This window comes from Bufo gargarizans, chromosome 7 (assembly GCF_014858855.1).
Source record: "Bufo gargarizans isolate SCDJY-AF-19 chromosome 7, ASM1485885v1, whole genome shotgun sequence".
Classification (NCBI taxonomy): Eukaryota; Metazoa; Chordata; class Amphibia; order Anura; family Bufonidae; genus Bufo; species Bufo gargarizans.
Genome location: NC_058086.1, coordinates 176,693,311 through 176,720,776, shown reverse-complemented (window position 1 = coordinate 176,720,776; position 27,466 = coordinate 176,693,311). Strand labels below are relative to the sequence as shown.

Genomic DNA, 27,466 nt, shown 5'->3' with positions numbered 1-27,466 from the left:
ACCACACATGGTCTCTCCAGCGCCCTGCAATATACAGTCCCATGTAAATAACATCCCTCTCTATCTATAGCCCCCTCCAAAATACTGTCCAATGTAAATAACATCACACCATCTCTCTTGCCCCCTCTAATATATAGTCCCACTTAAATAACATTACCTCAATATTCAGTCCCATGTAAACACCACTCCCTCGCCAAGACACCTTCAACATACAGTCCCATGTAAATAAAATCACCCCCTCCTCAGGCATCTCCAACATGCAGTCCCATGTACATAACATTACCCCTCAACATTCAGTCCCATGTAAATAATATCACTCGCTCCCACAGCCATCTTCCACATATAGTCCCATGTAAATAACATTACCCCCTCAACTTTCAGTCCCATGTAAATAACATCACTCCACCCCACTGTCCTATGTAAAAAACTTCCCTCCTATCAGTCATAACATACAGTCCACGTTAAATAACTACAACTCCTAACATTGCTCTGCATCTCCCTTCACTCACCTGTTCTCATGTAGCAGACCTCACCACAGCTTCTTCCCAGAAATTTGTGCACTGGGCACATGATGGTGACATCATCGCAGGTCCTTTTCAGCTACTGCATTTAGAACTGATCACATGACCTGTGATGTCACCACAGGTCCTTCAGCTCTTGCAGGGCATTAGTTTCAATTGTATTGCCATCCTAAGGACGGCAATACAGTTGTATCTAGCAGGCAGGCAGTACATACGGGGCCTGGACAAAACATCAGGGGCTCAGGCCCCAAATGTTTTGATCTAGCAACACCCCTGTGGGAGACAATATAATATTTGTTGAATTTTTGAGCTATGAATAGCAAACAAATTCCCCCAGGCACATTAAAGGGTTTCTCCAGGAATAAAAAAAAAAAAATACTTAAATATTATTTTATAATAAATATATTCACAAATACCTTTCATTATGTAGAATGGCTTGTTTTGTCTAGGAAGCAATCATTCTGCGAAATAAAATGGCCACCGTCCTATCAGTACACACAAAACCTGTCCTAATCACACAGGAGGACAAATTACTTCACCATAATGAGACATAGTGCTGCCTCATCCTCCTCTCTGCTTTTCAGGAATCATGATCCTGAATACAGGTGGATCTCTGTGGGAAATTTTAAGAAATCTCTAGCTTTCATGTTAATATAGAAGTACACCTCACCGCTGTGACCCATAATTGGCTGCATTGGTCATGTATGAAATATGGAATATGGTATATGATCACTGTGGCCTAATACATAAACATTTGAGGACACTCATTGAACTTTTAGTATGGGAGTGGCAGGTTTTTTGAAGTAACCATTTGGACCATTTGTTTCTATTAGCTACTGTATAAGTATTTTGTAATAAATGTATCTTTTCCATGTGGAAAGATGTATTCTAGGGAGAAACTCTATAGTAGGAACTTTGATGCCCAAAGGGTTACACTAGTCTTAGCCTACTAACCAATTCCGTGGATGTCCTGTACTTTTAGATTTCCGAGCTGACCTTTACATAAGTGTATAATCTCCTCTACTAATCTACAATTTTCTGTTCTTTATTATTATTTTTCAGGCTTCTGGTGCGGATGCCCTGGAGCTAAATCTATCTTGTCCCCATGGCATGGGAGAAAGGGGTATGGGTCTGGCCTGTGGACAGGTAAGATTTTTCTCTGTTTGTGCCACTTAAGTACATGACCACTTGATCAGGTTTCTGGGTGCAGTTTTGGAAGCCAAAAACCACAAGTGAATCATAAAAGGAGAGAAACTATAAAGGACAGATACAACTTCAACTTTTTTTTTTTTATTCACTCCTTGTTTTGGCTTCCAAAACTACATAAAGAATCCTGGCCATGTGGCTGTACCCTAAAAGTTTTAAAGCTGTAAATTCAAACATTTGTGCTGCATCTATCATGGCACTGAGAAGCATGATGTATCATGTGTACTGAAATACTGCATAGAACACCATTAAAAAGAGTGTATATCAATATTGCATACTAAAAAAATACAAAGGGATCACAATAAAATTAGCTAATAAATTATTTGTCCTCAGTCAAGACATGTCTTGTTTGCTTAAAACAAAAATCTTTCAGTAAAAACATTTTTAGTGCTTAGTGATGACGTATTGATATTTTATACCATTACTTTATGATTGGCAGGGGTTTGACCTCTGGAACCCCCACCAATCCACAGATTGAAGATGTCACAGGGCTCCTTCACTGTATTTGTCTGACTCTAAACAACTATTGGTTGACTAACTTTGAAGCAGAATTTTATGCCAGAACTGTGCACAATTTTGGAGCACAAATTTCACATGTGCTCCCTTTCCAGCGAAGCCCACTCATTACCACTAAGCGCTAATTCTTTTGAACAAGTCAAATAAAAGTTGTTTAACCCCTAGTTAGTGCCAGTTTGCACCCGTTTAATACAGATTCTAGATGCAGACAAATTAGTAAATCTGGGCCACTGTTTTAACTGTTGTGGATTTAGTAACTTATTTTAATGCCGCATATAAAGGCCCTTCTAGAAGACAAAGCATCTCTAAGAGCACAGCCACATATTAAGGTTCTTTTATGCAGATTTTAAAGCCAAAATCAAGACTGGATAAAAAAAAAAAAAAAAAAAAAACAACAACAGAGGAACAGTAACATATGTCCTTAATTGTTTTTTCCTTTTATGGTTCACACCTTATTTTGGCTTCAGAAACTGTGTCAGAAAACCCAATCATGTAGCCAAACCCTAAAAAGGATCAGTAATAGTGATGCAGTACTGATGACATGCTGATGTAAGATCATAATATTTTCCTATTGCAGGTTCGTAGGGTTTGTATTACACACTTTTTTGCTCATGTAAAACGCACCGAAATAACTGTTTTATGTATAAAATGTTTTCCACTTTCAGTAACTACGATTGGAGATATAAGGCCCCTTTCACATGGGCGAGAATTCCGCGCAGGTGCAATGTGTGAGTTGAACGCATTGCACCCGCACTGAATCCGGACCCATTCACTTTAATGTGGCTGTGTACATGAGCAGTGATTTTGACTCATCACTTGTGCGTTGCGTGAAAATCGCAGCAAGCTCCATATTGTGCATTTTTCACGCAACGCAGGCCCCATAGAAGTGAATGGGGCTGCGTGAAAATCACAAGCATCCACAAGCAAGTGCGGATGCGGTGCGATTTTCACACAAGGTTGCTAAGAGGCGATCGGAATGGGGACCCGATCTTTATTATTTTCCCTTATAACATAATAAATAATAGCATTCTTAATACAGAATGCTTAGTAAAATGTCCATTGAGGGGTTAAAAATAATAAACAAATTTAACTCACCCCATCCACTTGGTCACGTAGCGGATCTCCTCTTCTTTCTACTTTCTTCAGGACCTGGCTAAAGGACCTTTGATGACAGCACTGCGCTCATTACATGGTCCATCACCATGATGTCATTAAAGGTCCTTCAGCCAGGTCCTGAAGAAAGTAGAAAGAAGAGGAGATCCACTACGCAACCAAGTGGATGGGGTGAGTTAAATTTGTTTATTATTTTTAACCCCTCAATGGACATTTTACTAAGCATTCTGTATTAAAAATGCTATTATTTTCCCTTATAACCATGTTATAAGGGAAAATAATAAAATCTACAGAACACCGATCCCAAGCCTAAACTTCTGTGAAGAAGTCCCGGTTCAGGTCTGGGTACCAAACATGTTGATTTTTCTCACGCGCATGCAAAAGGCATTAAAATGCTTTGCACTCGCGTGGAAAAATAACGCATTTTCCCGCAACGCACCCGCATGTTGTCCGGTCCTCACACGTGACACCCGTGTGAAAGAGGCCTAAGGCTAAATCTTCCCGTCTGTACTTATTAAATGGATTACCTGTGGTATCAGAGCCAAAAGTTGGAAATCTAAACACAAATGTGTATTAATGCTTTCATGTAAATTTATCTAAGGTTAAAGGCTATGGACACTTTCAGGGTAATTTTTTTATTACTTCCATTTTACTCACTTTGGGGTAAAATAATTTTTTTCATTTGGTCTTTATTAACCCCTTAAGGACCCTGGTATTTTTCATTTTTGTGTTTTCACTCCCCGCCTTCCCATAGTCCTAACTTTTTTATTTTTTCATTCACATAGCCTTATGATGGCTTATTTCTTGTGGGACAAGTTGTACTTTCTAATGAAGCCATTTATGGTAGCATACTATGTAGCAGGGAGCAGGAAAAAACATCCAAATGGGGTAGAATTGGGAAAAAATGCAATTCTGATAAAGTTTTTTTTTTCTTTTTTAAAAACTGTACACTATGCGGTAAAATGGACCTGTTATCTTCATTTTACAGGTCAGTACGGTTCCAACGATACCACACTTGTATAATTTTTCTTGCGTTTTAAAAATACTGACAAAAATTCTCATTTTTTGTGGGACGATCCGTTCTTTTCTGTGATATCAATTTTAAGTGTGTGCGACTTTTTAATCACTTTTTATGAAAATATTATTGGTTAGTTTAAGTGACAAAAAATGGCAAATTGGTTGTTTTTATTTTCCCCCCGCTACTCTATTTGCCATATGCCATAAATATTGTTATATTTTTATAGTATGGGCATTGCCCATGATGTTTTTTTTTTAAACTATTTTTATTTTAAGGAAAGGGGGGATTTTAACTTTTTTTTTGTCAAAAAATTTTTACTTTTTTTTTTTAACTTTTTTTAAGTTACCTTGGGTGACAATAACTGGCAATAATTCAATTGCCCATAGTATTCAGTGATGACTAAATAGCCATGATTGAAGACTAAATTTGCACTATATCAATACAAGGCTGCCACCTAGTGGCTTGTATTGATTATACATATATATATATATATATATATATATATATATATATATGTAGAAATGGACAGCACATCCAGTAGAGAAATGTATTCAAAAAATTTTATTCAGCCACAGTGGCACAAGAGGCGACGTTTCGGCTCAAAATCCTGAGCCTTTCTCAAGCATGCTTGAGAAAGGCTCAGGATTTTGAGCCGAAACGTCGCCTCTTGTGCCACTGTGGCTGAATAAAATTTTTTGAATACATTTCTCTACTGGATGTGCTGTCCATTTCTACATACAAATGTTGGGTAAGCAGTGATAACCCTGGACATAGCACCCGCTGTACTGTTATGTTTTGGTGCTGCCACATTTTTCCATTTTTATATATATATATATATAATTAACTCTGAAGCCGGCTTGAGGTTTCAGTCAATTAGATCGAGGTAACAGGTCCTCCTATCTCAGCCGCAGGTCTCTGCTATTTAAAATAGCTAAGACCCCGCGGCTGCGCGCACGAGCGGGCACCATATTTAGGGTTCGGACCCATGACGTACAGCTAGTATGGTTCCAAGGATACCACACTTGTATAATTTTTTGAGGAAAACATTTTTTTTTCCATAACCATATTCTGACCCTTGTATCTTTTTTGTAGCTATGTGTACACGGATGTGTGAGGGCTCTTGTGTGAGGGCTCAATAATTAAATTGCTCATAGTATTCAGTGATGACTAAATAGCCATCATTGAAGACTTAATTTGCACTATAGCAATACAAGGCTGCCACCTAGTGGCTTGTATTGATTATATATAGATATATATATATATATATATATATATAAAAAAGTAACTCTGAAGCCGGCTTGAGGTTTCGGTCAATTAGATCGAGGTAACAGGTCCCCCGTTCTCAGCCGGGGAACGTTGTTACCGTACCGTAAGCACGCAACTTTCGGTTTCACTCTGCGCAGATGCCGTGGGCAAATTTGACCATGGCATCTGAAAGGTAAGATGTATGCGATCAGCCTTATGGCTGATCGCATACATGTGCCACGGGTCTCTGCTATTTAAAATAGCTGAGACCCCGCGGCTGCGCGCACTAGCGGGCACCATATTTAGGGTTCGGACCCATGACGTACAGCTAGGTCATGGGTCCTTAAAGGATTAAACATTTTCAACAGTGTTTCTTCTACATCCTTCCATTGTATCTGCAGACCATTTTTCTCTTTATTACAATTAGTGTTGACCAAATTGAAGTATCCGAAGTGGACTTTGATACAAATTTCAGGGAAAATTTGATTCGCAGTGAAGCCAAATTTACTCGTGCTTCGGGGTAATGAATCGATTTTCCCTGAAATGGTAGGGGGAAAAAAACATACTCGTTCCTTGTCATTGTGCCCGCTACTTGCAAAGAAGTGTGCTTCATGACGAAGTAATTAGTCACAAAGCGAATTTCTTTGTGAAATTCGGTGAAGCAGCCAAATTGAAGTTTTTCAAATTCGCTCATCTCTAATTACAGTGAACCCATCATGGGGCTGCTCTGACGGCTCCATGTGTAGTGCTTATCTTTCAACTCCTGACAGCTCATAAACACTAATTTATACATATCAGTTTGATACAAATTTTGCTATAATGAGTGTTCATGAGCTGTCAAGAGTTTAGAGATAAGGACTACACAGAGAAGCGGATGAGTATGAGAATAATGACATCCTCATTATTCTGATGGATGGCGGTGCAGACTTATTTCCACAGAATATAAAGAGGGTGGCAGAAACCGCATTCACTTTATGAGAAGTGAGTAGAGCATGGATTTGATGCAGATTTAAGCTGAAATTTGTGTCAAAGACACAATGTGTAAACTTAGGCTAGTTTCACACCAGCTTTAACAAATCTGGCAGGCTGTTCTGGCAGAGGAACAGCCTATCCTAGTTCATTGTATTTGGCATAGCCGGACACTGCCTTTCCCCGCAAGAGCCCATTGACTATAATGTGACCTGGTGTGGATCTGGCCAGGTTCTGGCATTAGTGCCAGGATTCAACCAGACAAAAACAGGTGCAAGTCCAGAAATAGGGCGATTCCCTGCCTGGTCACATTATAGTTAATGGGGTCTGGCAGGGCTCCAGTTGTTTCTGGCTATGCTATATATGATGTACTCTGCCGGAAAAGCCCGCCGGATCATTTTAACTCTATTGTGAAACTGGCCTTAGCCAGAAAGTAAGTGCTCATAAGCTTTGCTTCCAATGTGCAACGCATCAAGCCTTGATAATTCTTTAGGGCTTGGCTAATTAAATATTTATCACTTAAAAAGTTGAAAATAACAAAAAAATAAAATTTGCCATTTCTTGGCTGAATGTGAAATGATAGCAAATAGTTTGTAAAAGCACCAAGGTGAAATTAGCTGAGCTGAAATGCTGCTTTCATTTGATCTTAATGTTGATTCAAGGTCCCTGAGGCAAAATATAGTAGTAAATGTTTAAGCTTATTGTGATTTTGTGCTAAATGGTGCACAGCACAAATAGTATCTGGAATTCTCAGGCATGATTTGCACAAAGTGCATTGGGATTTGCAAAGAAAGGTAAGTATGTTATGTATTTTGTTTGCATTTAATCATCATCAAGATAGCTCTGATCGCTGTCCCATGCCATTCAAAAAGACATGCAGACATTTAAAGTGTATTGTCAGCTCTACAGGAAAGTAGACCCATCTGGCTGAGTGGATTTCCTGTACATATGTCACCTTTTATTTAAGATTCTTATGAAAAATTCATACAGAGCCATATTTTTGCATTGCAATATTGTGTTTGAAAGGATTTCAGAAAAATGCAAATCTTTATTTGATCACTCACGTAATATTCATATAGGGGGAAATATATTAAGAGGGACATTTTATAGGCTGGTCTTTATTTATCTCTAGCTGGAATCAAATGTGTCACAATTACAAAGAGGTGCGCGGCTCTTAATAATTGTGACGCATCTGTGTAGAGCTTTACTAGCTAGAAGCTGGTGTATATTTCTGGCATAACCTCTGACAATTTTCAGGCATAGAACATAATAAATGTGCTGTCAAGATATGGTCCGGCCGCACACCACCCACTCCCTACCTCAGTCCACCCACTTTTTGGAAAAGTGGCAGACAGGGCGAAATCCCAAATTTTTGATGCAGATTTTCTGGCATGCTGGGATTGATAAATGTCCACCATAGTAAATAACTCCCCAATGCGCAGACATCTTTCATTTTGTAATGTTCTGTATTTACTATTTCTGTCCATATTGCCCATTCTGGGGGTTACCCATAGATTCTTCTTTCCTCAACTTCCTCTGACATTATGCCATTTGCTTTCAGCCGGGGTTTCTTGTCTGTGTTGTGTAATGAAGCATGAACGCCCATCTAATTAGACTGAGCAAGGAATATGTACGTCCCTCTGATCCTGCTACTTGCCAGTTGTGAAGCAAGGAAGATCCAGCGTATGTGCAGACTCTTCTGGGAAACAGGGCAATCAGAGGAACACACCTGCTCCCTGCCCCTGCTAATAAGATTGGTGTTTATACTATAGGAGCATAGCACAGATAAATAGATATGGCTGCATGCAAATAGCATAATGTCAAAGGAAGTTGGAGAGAGGAGAATGGACAGGGTCAAATGAGTGCAATCTGTATTGGGCAATAAAGGCAGAAATGGTAAATGAATCCCAGAAATCCTCTTTAAGGCTACATATTCTCTGAAACAAGTGTATTCATTCAAGAGGTCCTTTGGTTTGTACATATTTACAGCCTTACAGCTTGTAGAGGATTAGTTGCTCTTCTTCCAAACACAGCACGTCCAGAGATTGCAGTTCCTGAGCTGCAGTACCTGAGCTGCAATGCCAGACACAAGCCATGGATATGTTTTGTTCTAGTTCTGGAAGAAGGTAACCATGTTTTTCTAAACCAGAGAACTATTTCAAAGCTAAGTAATGATTTTTATTTTGAATGATATTTTTTTCACAATTGGATTTCAGTAAAGACATTTCAGATCTGAAAAAGGTATGGGTTAGGATAAATCAGAAACCAACATGACTCATTGCCTCCTAATCAGTAACAGTGAAACTAAAAGAAGAAAGGTTGAAATCCCACCAGTGGTATTTGTTCCCCCAAGGAACAGGACATAGCTAAAATGTTTAAAAGCTATTCTCTGGGCTCAACATTCCCCTGGGTGTCTGACATACACAGTTTTTTCCCATGTAGCCTGAAATCCCATAAGAAGTTTTAATGTTTCTTATTCTTGCCATTTGGACAGTTCCACCTCTTCACTAAAATCCAAATAGTCAATTTCTAGACTGTACCACAAAGCTTTTTGGACTAAATTAGAGATGTGCGAATTTCCAAAAACTAGGTTTGGATTTAAGAAATTTGATTCAGGTATGACTTGATTCCACCCTAGTCAAAAGTGCTTTAGATGTCTGTAAAATATTTTGTCTTGCTCCATTCTCCTAAATCGAATCTCAAGAAATTCTGATTCTAACTAATTGGAATAAAAAAAAAAAATGTGTGGGTCAAATTTACATTTTAATTGATTCACTCATCTCTAGAACAGATATTGTAATACAGGCTTTTAAAGGAAGGCTTTAGGCAAAAAGATTATTATTCCTAGCACAGCACCTTCCCTAAATTATGTTAAGTCCTCTGTGTCTTCCACTTCCTCCTCAGACATTACAGTCAGGGCCAAAAGTTTTGAGAATGACACAAATATTAGTTTTCACAAAGTTTGCTGCTAAACTAATTTTAGATCTTTGTTTCAGTTGTTTCTGTGATGTAGTGAAATATAATTACATGCACTTCATATGTTTCAAAGGCTTTTATCGACAATTACATGACATTTATGCAAAGAGTCAGAATTTGCAGTGTTGGCCCTTCTTTTTCAGGACCTCTGCAATTCGACTGGGCATGCTCTCAATCAAGTTCTGGGCCAATTCCTGACTGATAGCAACTCATTCTTTCATAATCACTTCTTGGAGTTTGTCAGAATTAGTGGGGTTTTTTGTTTGTCCACCCGCCTCTTGAGGATTGACCACAAGTTCTTAATGGGATTAAGATCTGGGGAGTTTCCAGGCTATGGACCCAAAATGTCAAAGTTTTGGTCCCCGAGCCACTTAGTTATCACTTTTGCCTTATGGCACGGTGCTCCATCGTGCTGGAAAATGCATTGTTCTTCACCAAACTGGTGTTTTGGTACCATTCTTTATTCATGGCTGTGTTTTTGGGCAAAATTGTGAGTGAGCCCACTCCCTTGGATGAGAAGCAACCCCACACATGAATGGTCTCAGGATGCTTTACTGTTGGCATGACACAGGACTGATGGTAGCACTCACCTTTTCTTCTCCGGACAAGCCTTTTTCCTGATGCCCCAAACAATCTGAAACAGGCTTCATCGGGGAATATGACTTTGCCCCAGTCCTCAGCAGTCCATTCACTATATTTTCTGCAGAACATCAATCTGTCCCTGATGTTTTTTTTGGAGAGAAGTGGCTTCTTTGCTGCCCTTCTTCCAAAAGTCTTCCCCTCACTGTGCGTGCAGATGCGCTCACACCTGCCTGCTGCCATTCCTGAGCAAGCTCTGCACTGGTGGCACTCCGATCCCGCAGCTGAATCCTCTTTAGGAGATGATCCTGGCGCTTGCTGGACTTTCTTGGAATGCCGTGATGCCTTCTTAACAAGAATTGAACCTCTTTCCTTGAATTTCTTGATGATCCTATAAATTGTTGATTAAGGTGCAATCTTAGTAGCCACAATATCCTTGCCTGTGAAGCCATTTTTATGCAACACAATGATGGCTGCACGCGTTTCTTTGCAGGTCACCATGGTTAACAATGGAAGAACAATGATTTCAAGCATCACCCTCCTTTTAACAGGTCAAGTCTGCCATTTTAACCCAATCAGCCTGACATAATGATCGCCAGCCTTGTGCTCATCCACATTCTCACCTGAGTTAACAAGACGATTACTGAAATGATACCAGCAGGTCCTTTAATGACAGCAATGAAATGCAGTGGAAAGTTTTTTTTGGGATTAAGTTAATTTTCATGGCAAAGAAGGACTATGCAATTCATCTGATCAGTCTTCATAACATTCTGGAGTATATGCAAATTGCTATTATAAAAACTTAAGCAGCAACTTTTCCAATTTCCAATATTTATGTAATTCTCAAAACTTTTGGCCACGACTGTACACTGGGCATAACAGAGTATATTAGTTTCTCTTGAAGTGTTCCTTTTAACAAGAGACTTGTGCTGTTAAAATCTGCCACCTGTTATGCGAAAAATAGCAGCAGGCCGAATTTTCCAAGACTAAGGCTACTTTCACACTTGCGGTATTCTTTTTCGGCAGGCTCTTCCGGCGGGGGAACAGCGTATTGCATTTTTAACAATTTTTTTACACAGGATTTAATTTTTTTTCTTATAACTGGAGATACCATATTTTTAAAGGGGTTGTCTACCCTCAGACATTTGGGGCACATCGCTAGGATATGCTCCTCAATGTCTGATAGGTGTGGGTCCCACTTTTGAGACCCGCACTTATCTTTAGAGCAGGACATGCAAAGTGAAGGCGGTGCGCTTCCAATTCATTTCAATGGGACGGCCAAAAATAGATAAGTGAGATGCTCGGCTTTTTTCTGTACTCCAAATGGAATGAATGAAGGTCAGCCGCGCATAAGCAGGGCACCCTCCTTTACTTTGCAGGCTCCTTTCTAAAGATAGGTGCGGGTCCTATCCTGGCACTAATGCCGGAACCTGGCCAGATACCCAGCAGGTCCCATTATAGTCAATGGCTCATGCAGGGAAAGGCAGTATCCCGCTATGCCAGACATTGGGGGTATATCCTAGTGAGGTGAGACAACCCCTTTAAGGTTATAAAGATCATATAGTAGTTAACAAGTGATAAAAGTGATCTTAAAATACCAGACTATAAAGAACACTATGGTGAAGAGAGCAAGCTTTCTTGCTTTCTCATCCCATCATTTCACACAGCTTAGAGGGCCTACTGGAAAGAGACCCAGGGTTTCATTTTCATTTTATAGAAACAATTAAGATATTTACTGTTGTCTATAAAATTGCATTTACTTTTATTAATCACATCAGGGGTTTTATTACTTAATAAGGATGTATTTTTTATGTTTTCTTGTGGTGCACCAGGTAACATAATATTTTAGCACTATGAAGGAAGCATTAGGCTTCTGCACATTTTAGGTATATGCACACAAACCTATTTTCTTTCCGTGTCCGTTTAGTTTTTTGCAGACAGTAAGCGGAACCATTCATTTAATTGGGTCCGCCAAAGAAATGAAATTTACTCTGTGTGCATTCCATTTTCCGTACGCCCATTCCGCAAAAGAGCAGAACATGTCCTATTATTGTCCGCAATACGGACAAGAATAGGACTGTTTTACTAGGGGCTGGCTGTTGCTTTCCACAAAATATGGAATGCACACGGACACCATCCGTTTTTTTTTTTATCCGTTTTTTTCGGGCTGCAAAATACATACAGTCGTGTGCATGAGCCCAAAGGCAGCTATAAGGGATATAAGAATTGGGCAATTGAATTTCAACTGCTTGATCCTTTTTTTCTTGGAGAAGTAAGTCACCACCAGAGGAGACTTGCAGCAGCTTTCTTCTCTTTTCTCATTCAAAATAAATACGTAGATCTTAGCCAAGGTGACCATGGAAATGTATGGAGGGGATGAAAGAGATAGCGGTCAGACAAATAAACATTTGCTAACAGTTATTTCATGTAAATAGCAAAAAACAGGAAGCTACAAAACTATTAAACTGAATAGATTGAGAAATATTTGTGTCTGGCTAGATAGAGAGATTGATACTAATGCAGCCACCATAACTTTGATACTTAATGCATTAACACAACAAAGCACATTAAAGTAATACAACTAATCGCCATTGAAGTGACATCCTGGCGTGGCTGGTGTCCAAATAATGCTGGCTACATCTGTAGATAGATCTTTAATACACCAAATGCAACATTTCAGCTCATCTCAATGGAGCCTTTGTCAAGCAGTGATAACAGTGCTCAGTAGTGATATTTAAAGGGTCAAACATAATTGAACATGTTATTTCAATAATGAGATCAATCAAGATATAAGCATGATCATATATAGAAAAATACAATAATGTCCAGCGAGATACCTTAAAGATTGTTCAATCCACGGTATATAATAAAAATGTGATGGAAAAACTGATTGTAAAAAATTGAAAATCAAGGAGTATATGCTGAAGTGAGCTAATCATTTAACTCCACCTGTGTAGCACATATTTGTAATCGTACGCTCACCCACCAAATCATAACCAGGCAGTATCAGTCTGGTGTTCCGTGGATCTCACTACGCTTGCGTCGGCGCACTGTCATCAACAGGGCAAAGAAAGTCATGGTATCGGCAGAAGATCTCCACTGCCCATGCTTCAGAGTATCCCTGCCAGTTTCATGAATGGAAACCACAATGTAAACAGTGCGAACGGTGCATGTCAAGCTCTGTAACCAAGGATACATAAGCAAAATAATATAAATCAGCATCACGCATTGTAAAAGTGGGATCCAGGTATAATCCGGCGTAGTACCAGACCCTAGCTAACTACCGGGGTCCGTGCTTAGTCGGATCCGGGGTCGGTCACGGGGGCATGCACATATCTTGATTGATCTCATTATTAAAGAAACATGTTCAATTATGTTTGACCCTTTAAATATCACTACTGAGCACTGTTATCACTGCTTGAGAAAAGCTCCATTGAGATGAACTGAAACATTGCATTTGGTATATTAAAGATCCATGTTTTTTGCCAAGACCAGAGTGCTTCCTTTTCTCTATTTTTATTCTAGATAATAGATAGATAGTAGGGATGAGAGAACCTGAACTGAAAAGTTTGGGTTTGTACTGAACTTTGCAAGTTCGGGTACCTGGACTCGAACCTGGACTTTTTCACTGATATAGTGATTTTTATTATCTTCCATTATAACAAGGTTATATTGGAAAATAATAGCATTCTTAAGACAGAATGCTAAAGAATATGGCCATTTACAGGTTAAAAACAAAACACAAAAACAACTCGCCTCATCCACTTGTTCAGCTGGACTTGCCTAAGGACCTGCAGTAGGTGCGATGATGTCATCACACTCACCACCCCTAAATGGTCATATATATTTTGCATTATTTTCTGATATAACCATGTTATAACGGAAAATAAAAGTGAAGTTCAGGTCCCCATTGACTTCAATGGGGTTTGGGGTCAAGTGCTGGTCAAGTTTGGGTCCTGAACCCGAACTTTGACCTGAAGTTCGTCCGAACCCAGAGAACATGAACTTCCACTGGTTTGCTAATCCCTAATAGATAGATAGATCAAGAGATAGAGAGATGGACAGATATTCAGAGTTTGTTTTTAGCTTTCATGTCTAACACTGTTAGTAATAAATTTTATCATACATTTTATTGTAGGTGTGCTTAGATTATAGTACTGTTCTGCATATTAAGAATGCTTTGAATTTGTTGCAAACCCTTGATCATCTGTTTGAGCAGTAAAACCTGCACGCTATAAATATACGATTTTAATGGGGAGATATTTTATACTGCCTCTTTATGCAGATTCCAATAAGAATATAAATGTAAGTAGCTTGCTGGCGAGACACCAAAAGTGACAGAGCTTTTATCATCCTTGGAATAAGGAAGATTGTGCATCGGTATTTGAAACACCTTAATATTTATTTGCTTTCTGAGTAGATCGTAAGGGATGACGCTCTTGTGAGTCCATAAGAACCTTATGAAAGTCTTCTACAGAAGGCTTAGTACTTTATCACAAAGCAGATTGTTTGCCTGCCAGATTGAGATATTGAAAGATTATATCTTTGTATCACATGTAGAAGCGTACAACATGCCTTTGATATGGTTTCTATAACATTTATTAACATTTACTGTTAAAAGCCAATAAAAGCCAATAATGATCTTTGCAACATTTTTACTATATGTAGCAAGAATCTGTAAATACAATATATAAAACTAATGAAGGGATGCCCATTACTCCAATAAGTGTGCAAAACATGACAGCCAAGTCATGACAGCCGAGCTATTCTAATGACCTTAAAATCAAATTAATAACCCTCTTAACACCAAGCACCATAAAGGTAAGTCATGATCCTGGGGGTGCAACAGTCATGCCTGAGAAAAAAAACGGAGGGTTTGGCTACCATGAAGCAATGGGTGAGATCAGAAAAAACTCTGATTCCATACTGTTTATCCTTGTGATTCATTACCAGAAAGAGGACCACCGTTTGCACAAGTCATCCTATGGGAATCCCTGTGAGGGCATAGCTGTGGAAATAATGTATTGGAAAATATATTTAATTCACTTCTTTATAGTACTCAGTAAATAAATAAATAAAGTTTAACTCCTAGGATGTCACCGCCGTATATGTACGGCACTGTGGAATGTAACTTCGTTGTACATGTATGGCACTCTGTTCCGGTGGGTGCAGGAGCTACGACTGCTCGATCAGCGGCAGGGGCCCAGCTGTTCCTGACAGCCGAGCCCCTGCTGTATACACCAGCATCAGTGAGTACACCGATGCCGACGTATTAACCCCTTGTATGCCATGGTCAACACTGTCCACACCATGTACTGAGTTTGTGGAGGGTACAGGTACCCTCTCCGACTCCATCGGGTCTCCGCGTGATGGGGTCTTGATGGCTGGTTTGGAATCCCTGTGCCAAACTAGCAAAGCTCAGCAGGTATGTGTCTTGTCAGTTAGGCTGCTAGACACACCATACCTTTATTTTCTTTTATTTCCAGGTTTCCATTCTATTTCAGGGGTACAAAAGGACTGAGACTAGCTTTTTCTTTCCTTTCATGTAAAAAAGAAAATGGAAGGTTTTGCCTTTTTTATTATTACAAAGCAATACATCTGGCCTGTGAGCTTGACCTAATTTCCCCATCTAAACCACCAAAACCATTTATACATATTGACCTAGAAAAGCACATGCTCTCCCACTTTCAAATTTATATCTCTGGTGTCCAACCCTGCCTCTCAAGGCAGCTTCAATCACCAATCTACTCAGGTATTAAAGTTTGGTGCATTGTCTTCTCAAATATGGCCAACACTGAGGAGTTGTCTCCCAATTCTTATTGGTATTAACCCCCTCTGGAAATCCCAAACTTTGAGAAATCTAGACTCCCCTTGTTCTGACCTACTCTCTGTTCCTCTAACTCAGTTACCTACTAACTATTTAGAGACTGGATTATTCTCTATTCTTCCACCCGAGATTAAAGGAAACGTATCCTTCCTTGTCGCCTTCAATTTTAGGAGAATATGTAGGTACTTTTTCCAATCGATCAAAGTGGGATTGCGAGAATTGAACTGGCTCAAAAATTTAACCTCCTCTTTTTGTACCTAAAGCTTTTCTTCTCGTTCACTTGTCCTGTACAAAGTCCTATTTTGCATAAGACTGGGGGACATAAAATAGACCTGCAATTTTCAGAGGAAGAAGCTTGAACCATACTGAGCCAGTTTCTCTCGATGTGTCAAAATTCAAGAAAACTTGACTTGATGGTACAGATCTCCCACCTATTTAAAAAAGTAAACCCCACTTGGCTAATTCAAGCAGCAAAACTTCTTATCCCTTTACGCTAGAGAAATCTTAAACCTCCTGCACTCCAGCAATAAAAAGACAAAGTCAATCAAATGTACAGATTCAATGAACTCTAGGAGTTCAATACCTGAGCTAAATTTCTCTCCCTCTGGCCCCACTAGTCCTCCTACTCTAACTCTGATTTATAATGGATCCCTTGATAAAATCTCATATCTTCCTTTTATATGTACACCTATATGCCTACCACTATCCTCCCCATACATTCTACATGCTATGACTGTCTCCTGAAGGTGTTCAAATAATAATCCCATATATTGCAATAGACATTTTCTGAAATAGACATCTCCCCCCGTTATTTGCATTTTTTTATTTTGTTATTTGGTAAAATACTATCTGGAAATACTACTTTACTCATTTAGACCCTTTGTGGTCGATTAAATCCTTGTCCTTGCTAAAGTATGTGTGTTCAGAATGTTAACTATAAAAACTTTAATAAAAAGAGATAAAAAAATAAAGAATAAACATGATTAAAAAACTACTTTACATATAAAATTAGTTTCCACTTAATCAGAACAACTAAAATACATGTAAAACCTGATTGAGAATGTTAACAAAAAAGATGAAAAAATAGATTTTCTTGTACATTCCACTTTGAAAAATTATTGTAGCTTTAAAGCGTAACAGTCATTCCTTTTTTATTTGTGTTTAGATTTTTGCTAATTTTGTGTGTATATTTCCATTTTGGGTGCTATTTTGTTTTGGTATAAATTTTTATTTATAAAAATTAACATTTAAAGTGTTACTGTCATTCTTTCTTTTATTTGTGTAATGTACAGGGGCAGTGATACAGATCATTTCTGTAATATACTTTAATTACTGAAATCTCACATTTCTATTAGAAAAATAACTGTAAAGTGGCCCATTGTAAGTTTTAGCAACGCTCCTCTGTGTTCTGTTTACATAACATAGTCAATGTTGAGCAAGTGTCCACTGTTATGTAAACAGAAGGCAGAGGAACATTGCTAAGGCTCAAAATGGGTCACTTTAGAGCATTTTTTCAAATAGAAATGTGCAATTTCGGTAATTAAAGTATATTACAAAAATGGTCAGTATCACTGCCCCTATACATTACACAAATAAAAAAAAGAATGACAGTAACACTTTAAATGTTAATTTTTATATAAAAACTATGCCAAAACAAAATATCACCCAAAATGCAAATATGCACACAATGACATTAGCAAAAATCAAAACAGGCTAAGACTTTTGGAATGTAGGAAACATGATTCAATCTAAAAGCCCAAAACTATTGATGGCCGGTTCTTAGGATAGGCCATCAAAATCAGATTGGCAGGTGTTCATCAGCCTGCACCCCCCACTAATCAGCTGTTTCAAAGTAGCTCTGGTGCCAGAAGCTGTTGCCAGAATTACTCAGTTCGAGCTCCGTAGTTCTGGTTCTGACTTCTGGTTCCGAAACTACTCAGAAACAGCTGACCGGTGGGGGTGCAGAGTGTCAAACCCCAGCCAATCTGATATTGATGGCTTACCCTGAGGATAGACTGTTAATTTTTTAAATCCTGGAAAACCCATTTAGGGTCCATTCACACGTCCGTTGTTTCTTTCCTGATCTGTTCCGTTTTTTGCGGAACAGATCTGGACCAGATCTGTACCCATTCATTTTCAATGGGTCCTGAAAAAAATCGGAAAGCACAATGTCTGATTTTTTTTCAGGACCCATTGAAAATGAATGGATACAGATCTGGTCCAGATCTGTTCCGCAAAAAACGGAACAGATCAGGAAAGAAACAACGGACGTGTGAATGGACCCTTAAGGGTAGTTCTGGCACCAGAAGTACTCAAGCACAGCTGATCATGAAGGTTCAAAATGTCATCCTTAGGCTCCATTCACACGTCCGCAATTCTATTCACCATTTTGCGAAACAGAATTGCGGACACATTCATTTCTATGAGGCCACACTTCCGGGTCCGCAATTCCGTTACCGAAAAAAATAGAACATGTCCTATTCTTGTCCGCAATTGCGGACAAGATTAGACATTTTCTATTATATTGCCGGCGATGTGCGGTCCGCAAAATGCGAAATGCACATCGCCAGTGTTTGTGTTTTGTGGATCCGCAAAACACACACGGATGTGTGAATGAACCCTTACTCTTTATCTGATATTGATGACCTATCCTGAGGATAAGCCAATCATTTTCCAATCTTGGAAAACTCCTTTAAGGGGTGTATGGGGCTGAAAGCATTAAAAACATTTTTTGGGGTTCATATATAATAAGTCAATGGCTTTGTAGTTAGAAGACTTGCCTTAATGTGTCTTAGATCTTGTAATATTACACAGAGTTTATTACAAATGATCACATGCTTTGAACTGCTGCCTCATCAATGTACTCATAGGCTGAGATACTCAGCATAAATGACAGACCTTCAAAGAGATTTCAAATAAATATGCAATTCTTCTTCTCCCATTTTAATCAGAGAAAATGAGAACAAACTAATGACACCAAACAAACGAAAGCTTCAAGTATACAACAGCAATGGATACAATGAAATAGACTTTTAACAATTTACAGATAATAATAATAAATAGCGACAAATAGGAATAAGATTTTGTTATTGGATGTAGTATCTCTCCTAACAAGTCTTGCTTAGCAAAAAAGTGTCTTTGTCATTGCTGCTGGAAATGAATGTATATAAATTAACATAATACTGGGGGGTGGGGTGGGGGCTCTAGCTCTTTATTTCATCTTAGTACTTTTGGTGTTTAAATTTTTGGGGGGATCAGTCTGTTCAATTAAGCTACTTTTTTATTTTTGTAATATATTGGGTGTGCACTGTACTTTTTTGCATGCATCTGTTCTTGTTCTATACATTACACTTATTGCATGTGGGCTGCACCCTGATTTTGGTCATCTTTCTCTTTATTACTGCTCAGTAGTCAGTGCTGGCAGAGTCACACTTTGCAGGGACACTACCTATAGAAAAAAAAGAATGGTATGGCTGAGGTATCAATTTATGTGTATATTTCTAGGAAGAAAGGAGGAGGAATGATGCACATTGGCGATGTGAAAAAAAAACAAAAAACATGCTGCGTCATTATTTTATAGGGAAAACAAGTACTTGCCAAAACTAGTATGCCAGAAGAGCTGCCAGTTTTTTTTAGACAATGGCTTATCTCCAGCAGGAACAAAGAATCGAGCATAGTTGGGAAAACCCCATACACACTACATACTCTGCCAGTCCTACCTAAGTCAGCAGGTTTACCAGATTTTTTATTAAATAGTCTTTCAACAGTTCTGACCATGCTAAACCGCTGGGACCACTAGGTAGGGGGTAAAAATAGCCATACAAACACACAGTTTGCGGAGCTTTTCTCATGATAGGTAGTGTGAATATGAAGTTTTATTGTGCCAGATTTTGCTCCAGCAAGTGCTCAGGAGGTAGAGCTTGACTGTGAAATGCTCTCTGCATTGAGCTGCTTCACACCCCCTCCCCTCTGATAGCCATAGTTTTTCTTGGCTGGATGCTACATCTGTCACTCAGAGCAGAGGTTTGGGAATGTGAAGCAGCTCAATGCAGAGAGCATTTCACAGTTAAGCTCTGGCCTGGGCTTGAAAATCTAGCAGAAGAAAACTTCATGTTCACACTAGTCCTAATGATAAAACTTGACAAACAGTATGTGCAATGTACAATGTCACTCTGTTCTGTATACTGTAGTCCCGAAAGCTGTATATGGAGAGGGTGGGAGTTTCCCTAAACACTAATGTTAAGCAGAGCTGGCACCACCCCTTTCTCTGTAGGTCAGTCTATTGTTAGCTGTAAATGTGTTTAGCAGAGACAACCACAGAATACTTCAGCTCTGAGACTTACAAGGAGCAAAGTGACACCACATTTGCCAGCGCTGAAAAGAAAGAGCTACTGGAATTCAACAGAATGTATAGCGGCCACATAAGGAAACATGCAGAAAATTTGTAAGAAAACACTAACACACCTACATTGTGGCTACATACTTGTCTGCATACTGGTGTAAGCAATAAGCTTCAGGTTCCCCATCATATCAAAAAGACAGAAGGGCCCTCTCTCCAAGATTCTATTTAACTGATACTGCAGTGTATGTATATATATATATATATATATATATATATATATATATATACAGGGAGTGAAGCATTATTAGGCAAATGAGTATTTTGACCACATCATCCTCTTTATGCATGTTGTCTTACTCCAAGCTGTATAGGCTCGAAAGCCTACTACCAATTAAGCATATTAGGTGATGTGCATCTCTGTAATGAGAAGGGGTGTGGTCTAATGACATCAACACCCTATATCAGGTGTGCATAATTATTAGGCAACTTCCTTTCCTTTGGCAAAATGGGTCAAAAGAAGGACTTGACAGGCTCAGAAAAGTCAAAAATAGTGAGATATCTTGCAGAGGGATGCAGCACTCTTAAAATTGCAAAGCTTCTGAAGCGTGATCATTGAACAATCAAGTGTTTCATTCAAAATAGTCAACAGGGTCGCAAGAAGCGTGTGGAAAAACCAAGGCGCAAAATAACTGCCCATGAACTGAGAAAAGTCAAGCGTGCAGCTGCCAAGATGCCACTTGCCACCAGTTTGGCCATATTTCAGAGATGCAACATCACTTGAGGTCCCAAAAGCACAAGGTGTGCAATACTCAGAGACATGGCCAGGGTAAGAAAGCCTGAAAGACGACCACCACTGAACAAGACACACAAGCTGAAACGTCAAGACTGGGCCAAGAAATATCTCAAGACTGATTTTACTAAGGTTTTATGGACTGATGAAATGAGAGTGAGTCTTGATGGGCCAGATGGATGGGCCCGTGGCTGGATTGGTAAAGGGCAGAGAGCTCCAGTCTGACTCAGACGCCAGCAAGGTGGAGGTGGAGTACTGGTTTGGGCTGGTATCATCAAAGATGAGCTTGTGGGGCCTTTTCGGGTTGAGGATGGAGTCAAGCTCAACTCCCAGTCCTACTGCCAGTTTCTGGAAGACACCTTCTTCAAGCAGTGGTACAGGAAGAAGTCTGCATCCTTCAAGAAAAACATGATTTTCATGCAGGACAATGCTCCATCACACGCGTCCAAGTACTCCACAGCATGACTGGCAAGAAAGGGTATAAAAGAAGAAAATCTAATGACATGGCCTCCTTGTTCACCTGATCTGAACCCCATTGAGAACCTGTGGTCCATCATCAAATGTGAAATTTACAAGGAGGGAAAACAGTACACCTCTCTGAACAGTGTCTGGGAGGCTGTGGTTGCTGCTGCACGCAATGTTGATGGTGAACAGATCAAAACACTGACAGAATCCATGGATGGCAGGCTTTTGAGTGTCCTTGCAAAGAAAGGTGGCTATATTGGTCACTGATTTGTTTTTCTTTTGTTTTTGAATGTCAGAAATGTATATTTGTGAATGTTGAGATGTTATATTGGTTTCACTGGTAAAAATAAATAATTGAAATGGGTATATATTTGTTTTTTGTTAAGTTGCCTAATAATTATGCACAGTAATAGTCACCTGCACACACAGATATCCCCCTAAAATAGCTAAAACTAAAAACAAACTAAAAACTACTTGCAAAAATATTCAGCTTTGATATTAATTAGTTTTTTGGGTTCATTGAGAACATGGTTGTTGTTTAATAATAAAATTAATCCTCAAAAATACAACTTGCCTAATAATTCTGCACTCCCTGTATATATATATATACAGCCTAATTCATTCTTACCTCCTACATTTGCTTGCAACGGGCCGTCCGCCGCCATCTTGCTTGAAGATCTGGCCCGAGATTACGTCATCACGCCGGCCGACGTGGTGACGTCATACGTCACCGCGCACGGGATTTCGGCTGAGATCTTCAATCAAGATGGCGGCGGCCGGCCCGTCGCATGCAAATGTAGGAGTTAAGAATGAATTTTTTTGTTTTTTATACTATTTCAGGCTAAATCGATTCGCCTACAAGAAGCACAAGGAAATTCGGCTTCGAGGCAAATTGAATTTATCCTGATATTCGGATTGAATTCCACTTTCGTGGGATTTGATTCGCTCATCTCTAATTGCTGTATTATTATTAAGGGACTCTACCTTGCACCTCAAAACTAATTTGCACCAAGGGCATCCCACCTAACATTAGGTAAGACCACCAAAACCAGGTTATGCCCCGACGGGAAGTAAAGGTGCACCCTTCCTATCACTGCATGGCCCAGGAAGCGACATAGATAGCATTGCCACCATGAGTATAACTACTCCCATCCTGTCCGCTTCCCCTGCTGCTCATTGCATGTTTTTCCTGTTTAACCCAGCTCTTATATAAGTGCCGACAGTAGTTTAGCATGGTCAGAATTGCTGACAGACTCCCTTTAATGTGTATAGCCAACATTAGAAGGATTTTGGATGAATGAGGTTTTGCTTTCAGGTAGCCTTAATCTTTTAACCATAAACTGTATGAGTTTTTCTTATACATCACAATTTACAACTATAACAAGATAAAATAAGCATGCATATCTTTTTTCCCTTTATTTGCGTTAGACAGCCAGATGCATTTTACATTATAATGGAAATCTACATCCCCATTAGAACATTAACATAGACCATACTGAACATGACGGAATGTTTTCTTGCAGATTTCTGTCGCTGTTTACCATTAAGCTTTTTTTTCTTCAGCAGCCTATAAATATCTGACGGGCTAATCATCTTTGATGGCTAGCCTATGTGTCTTTAAATATGAAGCAGAAGGTAGCATGTTTAACGGCAGGACGTGCAAAATCCATTGCCAGAAACCATAGGAGAAGCAATGCACTGAAAATTGTGTGTTTTTTTTTTTCCTTGTCGCATTAAGCAGTTGAGCCAGGCAGTCATGTCTAACCAAGTGTTTTAGTAAGATAACAAGGACGGTGTCATATTCAGGAGAAAATTCCAGTACTCAGGACAGTTAGCAGTTGAAATAATTCATTTTACTATTTGTCATTGCATACAAAACAGCTGCCAGGGATGTGACTGCCATGCAAAGGTTCAGCGAACATTTAGTGGCCCAACATCCAATTACAGCTTTGTAAATACAAAAGATTTGGTTCTGTAATATGTATCTCCTTTGACTTTTACAACCCGGTTTATTATAACTAACTTGTTAAATGCCCTTAATGGGCATAAAATAAAAAAACGTGGCGAATAATGTCATGAATAATTTTGCATTGTGTCATTTTTCAATATCTTTGTTATTTTTAATGTCATTTTACATCTGCTGTTACTCGACTAGATTATGGTTGTTTACAGATAGAGCTATCAGCCGGAGATTATGTTATTGGCGCATCCGAGGTTTAAACTGTCGATAAACTTTAAAAAGGATCTGAAATCAAAATATATCTTTGATGTGGAGTGTATATTAGAATATAAATGAAATTTGCATTTTTTTTTTTTTTTTTTACATTTGGCTGAAGGCAAGGATTATCTCCTCCACTTGTCTGAGATACCTGTATGACTTAATTTGGAAGAGTTTCACAAGTTGCTTTTAATGGGAAGGTGCATACGGTACATGGAAATTGAAGACATGTATGTGTTGTGCACTGCTCATGGGCACAAGTATTTGGGGTACAAGGCGTAGCAGCTGCGATGGGGCCAACAACCCAGGGGCCCAAGTTCCACTCAGACATAAAGTGCAGTTAGTGATGACTAAGGGGGAAATGGAAAATGAATATGGCCACATTCTGCTTTTACTGTTACTCCTCTTGTGTGCATTATCCCTTTTTACAGTACTTTTGTTCTATGACATCATCACATTATACTTTTTGCGTGCATTCTCCGTATACCATTTCCTTGTACTACATACACTGGGTCTCACCAAGCCGTGGCCGTGGCCTCTCCCCTCCTTTGGACTGTGAATATCACGGAGAGTTGGAACTCCACAGCATTCATTTCTACGGGACTTCCAAAAATAGCTGGGCGCACTTGCTCAGATATTTTCGGAATTCCCATAGAATTGAATGGACAGCACGCCGCGCATGCGTGGTGCACTCTCGTTCACTTTGAAGGCCCCATTTTAAAGATAGCTGCTGGTCCTAGCAATATGCCACCAATGTCTAAGGTGACACAAACTGTATCATACCAGATAAATCATTTCAGTAGGATCACGTATAAAACGAAGTCCAAAATACCTAAAAAGGTTGTCCCACCTGAACATTTGTGGCATATCCACAGGTTATACCATACATGTGTGTTAGGTGTGGGTCCCACCTCCTATGACAAAATCGGGCAACTGTTACACGCTGCAGTGAAACGGACGGCAGTCTCTCGCTCTCTATTCAGTAAGTGCGCTTGGCTATAGTTATAAGTGCCATAGCAGGAATGGAGAGAGATTCTAGGACCCGCACCCATCGAATATTTATTGCACGTCCTGTGGATATGCTATACATTTCCTGGTGGGATTAACCCTTTTAAATCTAAATAGATATATGCAGCCAAATATACATACCGTTACACAAGGCATGCTGAATGCATGAGGTTTGAGAGTATCGGACACTTGGTAAATTATACCCCCTCCCACTGCTCACTTTCATAGGCTACATGTGCTCGACCACTGATCCACAAAATACAGATATCGTCCCTGTGCATGCCACCTTCAGTAGAACAGGCTACTCTTGTCCACAAAACAGACAAGACTAGGACATGTTCTATATTCTGGAGAACGGCCACGCGGACAGCACACAGAAGACATCCGTGGGCTGTTCATATTTTTTGAAGACCCAGAGAAATAAATGGGTCCGTGTGCGATCCGCAAAAAAATATGGATCAAAATACGGTTGTGTGCATGTAACCTTAAAGAAATAGTCATAAAATAAAATCAATGATACGTGTGCATTCTGGAAGAAGAAAGTACAGTAAATTGTTTCAAAATGCCATTTCCAGCGTGTTCAGGGACTGATTCCACTTTTGTGAACACATGAGTTATAGTATGTAGTCCGATAAAGATAGTCTGAATACTTAAAGTAAAATGACTTAAAGAGGTTGTGTCACTTCAGCATATGGCATTTATCATGTAGAGAAAATTAATACAAGGCACTTCCTAATGTATTGTGATTCTCCATGTTGCCTCCTTTGCTGGCTGGATTAATTTCACATTATACACTGCTTGTTTCCTGCCGACATGCTCCTTAACTACAGTACCTTATAGAAAACATTACTTATGGTATAAGCAATGACGCGGGCCCCATACACAAATTCTGCGAGGTGCTTAGTGGATGAGCATTTGACAGTATGATGTAAGATTTCCTTCTTATCGGCACTGAATTATTAACATGTCCATAACAGCTGAATAGCAATAATACCCCTAACAACAAGCAACACATGATAACAAATAATTAGATTTGCGCTTTGAGCCAAAGGCTTCTAATTAAAGTCTAAATTAGAAAGGACACAATGTGTGGGTTTGGGGAAAAAAAATGATTAAATTCACGAGGTTGGGTTTCCACATTCAAGTGTTTTATGCAGTTTTCATAGCTAAAACCAGGAATAGATCACAAATGGAGGACACCTATAAAAAAGCAACTTAGGGCTCATGCACACAACCGTATGTATTTTGCGGTTTGCAAAACACGGATCCGGAAAAAATACAGATGACGTCCGTGTGCATTCCGTATTTTGCGGAACAGTCCTATCCTTGTACGTAATGCGGACAATAATAGGAAATGTATTAATTTTTTTGAGGAAAGGGATGCAAATGAGCTCTTAAATTTTTTATTTATGAATCCATGTGTAATAAAGTACCTTATTTCCATATGTCTTGTTCTTTTTTTTTCTGTGTCTTGTCATTTCTTCAAAAAAACGCTTTTTATGATATGCAAATGAAGCTGTAAGGAGCCCAGAGGGGCGTTATTCTTTGTCCACGGAGCCCAGGAACGCCCCTCTGAAGTGCCGTGCACGCCTAAATTTGAAAACTAAGAACTCCTCCAAGTTCGCCTAAATCGCCTCCCAGAGGCGCGGCTAAGTGCTCCCCCCCACCAGCGCCGTGCTCTGCGGCAAACACCCCCGATCCTCATCATCGCGCAGGCGCAGGCAATCGCCGGCACTGCGCCTGTGCGGGATTTCGGATGCGGGCGAGAGGAGGATCGGGGGTGTTTGCCGCAGAGCGCGGCCCTGGGGGGGGAGCACTTAGCCGCGCCTCTGGGAGGCGATTTAGGCGAACTTAGTTTTCAAATTTAGGCGGGCACGGCACTTCAGAGGGGTGTTCCTGGGCACCGTGGACAAAGAATAACGCCCCTCTGGGCTCCTTACAGCTTTATTTGCATATCATAAAAAGCATTTTTTTTTTAAAGAAATGACAAGACGCAGAAAAAAAGAACAAGACATATGGAAATAAGGTACTTTATTACACATGGATTCATAAAAAAAAAATTGGCTAATATGCTAGTGACAGATTCCCTTTAACAAGCTCTGCCTCTAATGCCATCAGATGCAAGGCAGCTATCCTATAAGTCAATGTTCAGCTCTTTAACTAAGCCTTGAGACATGACTTGGATATTAAATAAGCCAGCAACTCATCTGCAGGCAGCTGTTTCATGGGTGATTGCCCCTCATCAGTGCAGAGCAGAGAGTACGGGCTTGACTGGGTGAGAGGCCTGTCAGGGTTAGGGGGATACTATCTCTTCTTAATCAGCGTGAGGAGACTTATGGGCCATAGATGCTCCTCTGGAATTCTGGGAGGAAAGGGATGCAGGTCATGTCTCAAGGCTTAGTTAAAGAGCTGAACATTGACTTATAGGATAGCTGCCTTACATCTGGTGGCATTAGAGGCAGAGCTTGTTAAGAGCTCATTTGCATCTTTTTCCTCCCAGAATTCCAGAGGAGCATGTATGGCCTATAAGTTTCCTCGCGCTGACTAAGGCGCTCTCTCCCTAAGGAGAGATAGTACCCCCCTATTTTTTTGTGCAACGGACATACGGAAATGGAATGCACACTGAGTAACTTCCGTTATTTTGCCTACCCATTGAAATGAATGGTCCGCAAT

The 27,466-nt window shown here is 39.6% G+C and overlaps 1 protein-coding gene across 1 annotated transcript in view; it reads left to right on the top strand.

Moving 5' to 3' along the window:
• Nucleotides 1-27,466, top strand: part of DPYD (dihydropyrimidine dehydrogenase) — a 1,350,396-nt gene that overhangs the window by 975,677 nt on the left and 347,253 nt on the right. The window contains exon 16 of the mRNA XM_044302252.1: nt 1,584-1,667. Coding sequence (XP_044158187.1) covers nt 1,584-1,667 — 84 coding nt within the window. The remainder of the gene's footprint in view (nt 1-1,583; nt 1,668-27,466) is intronic.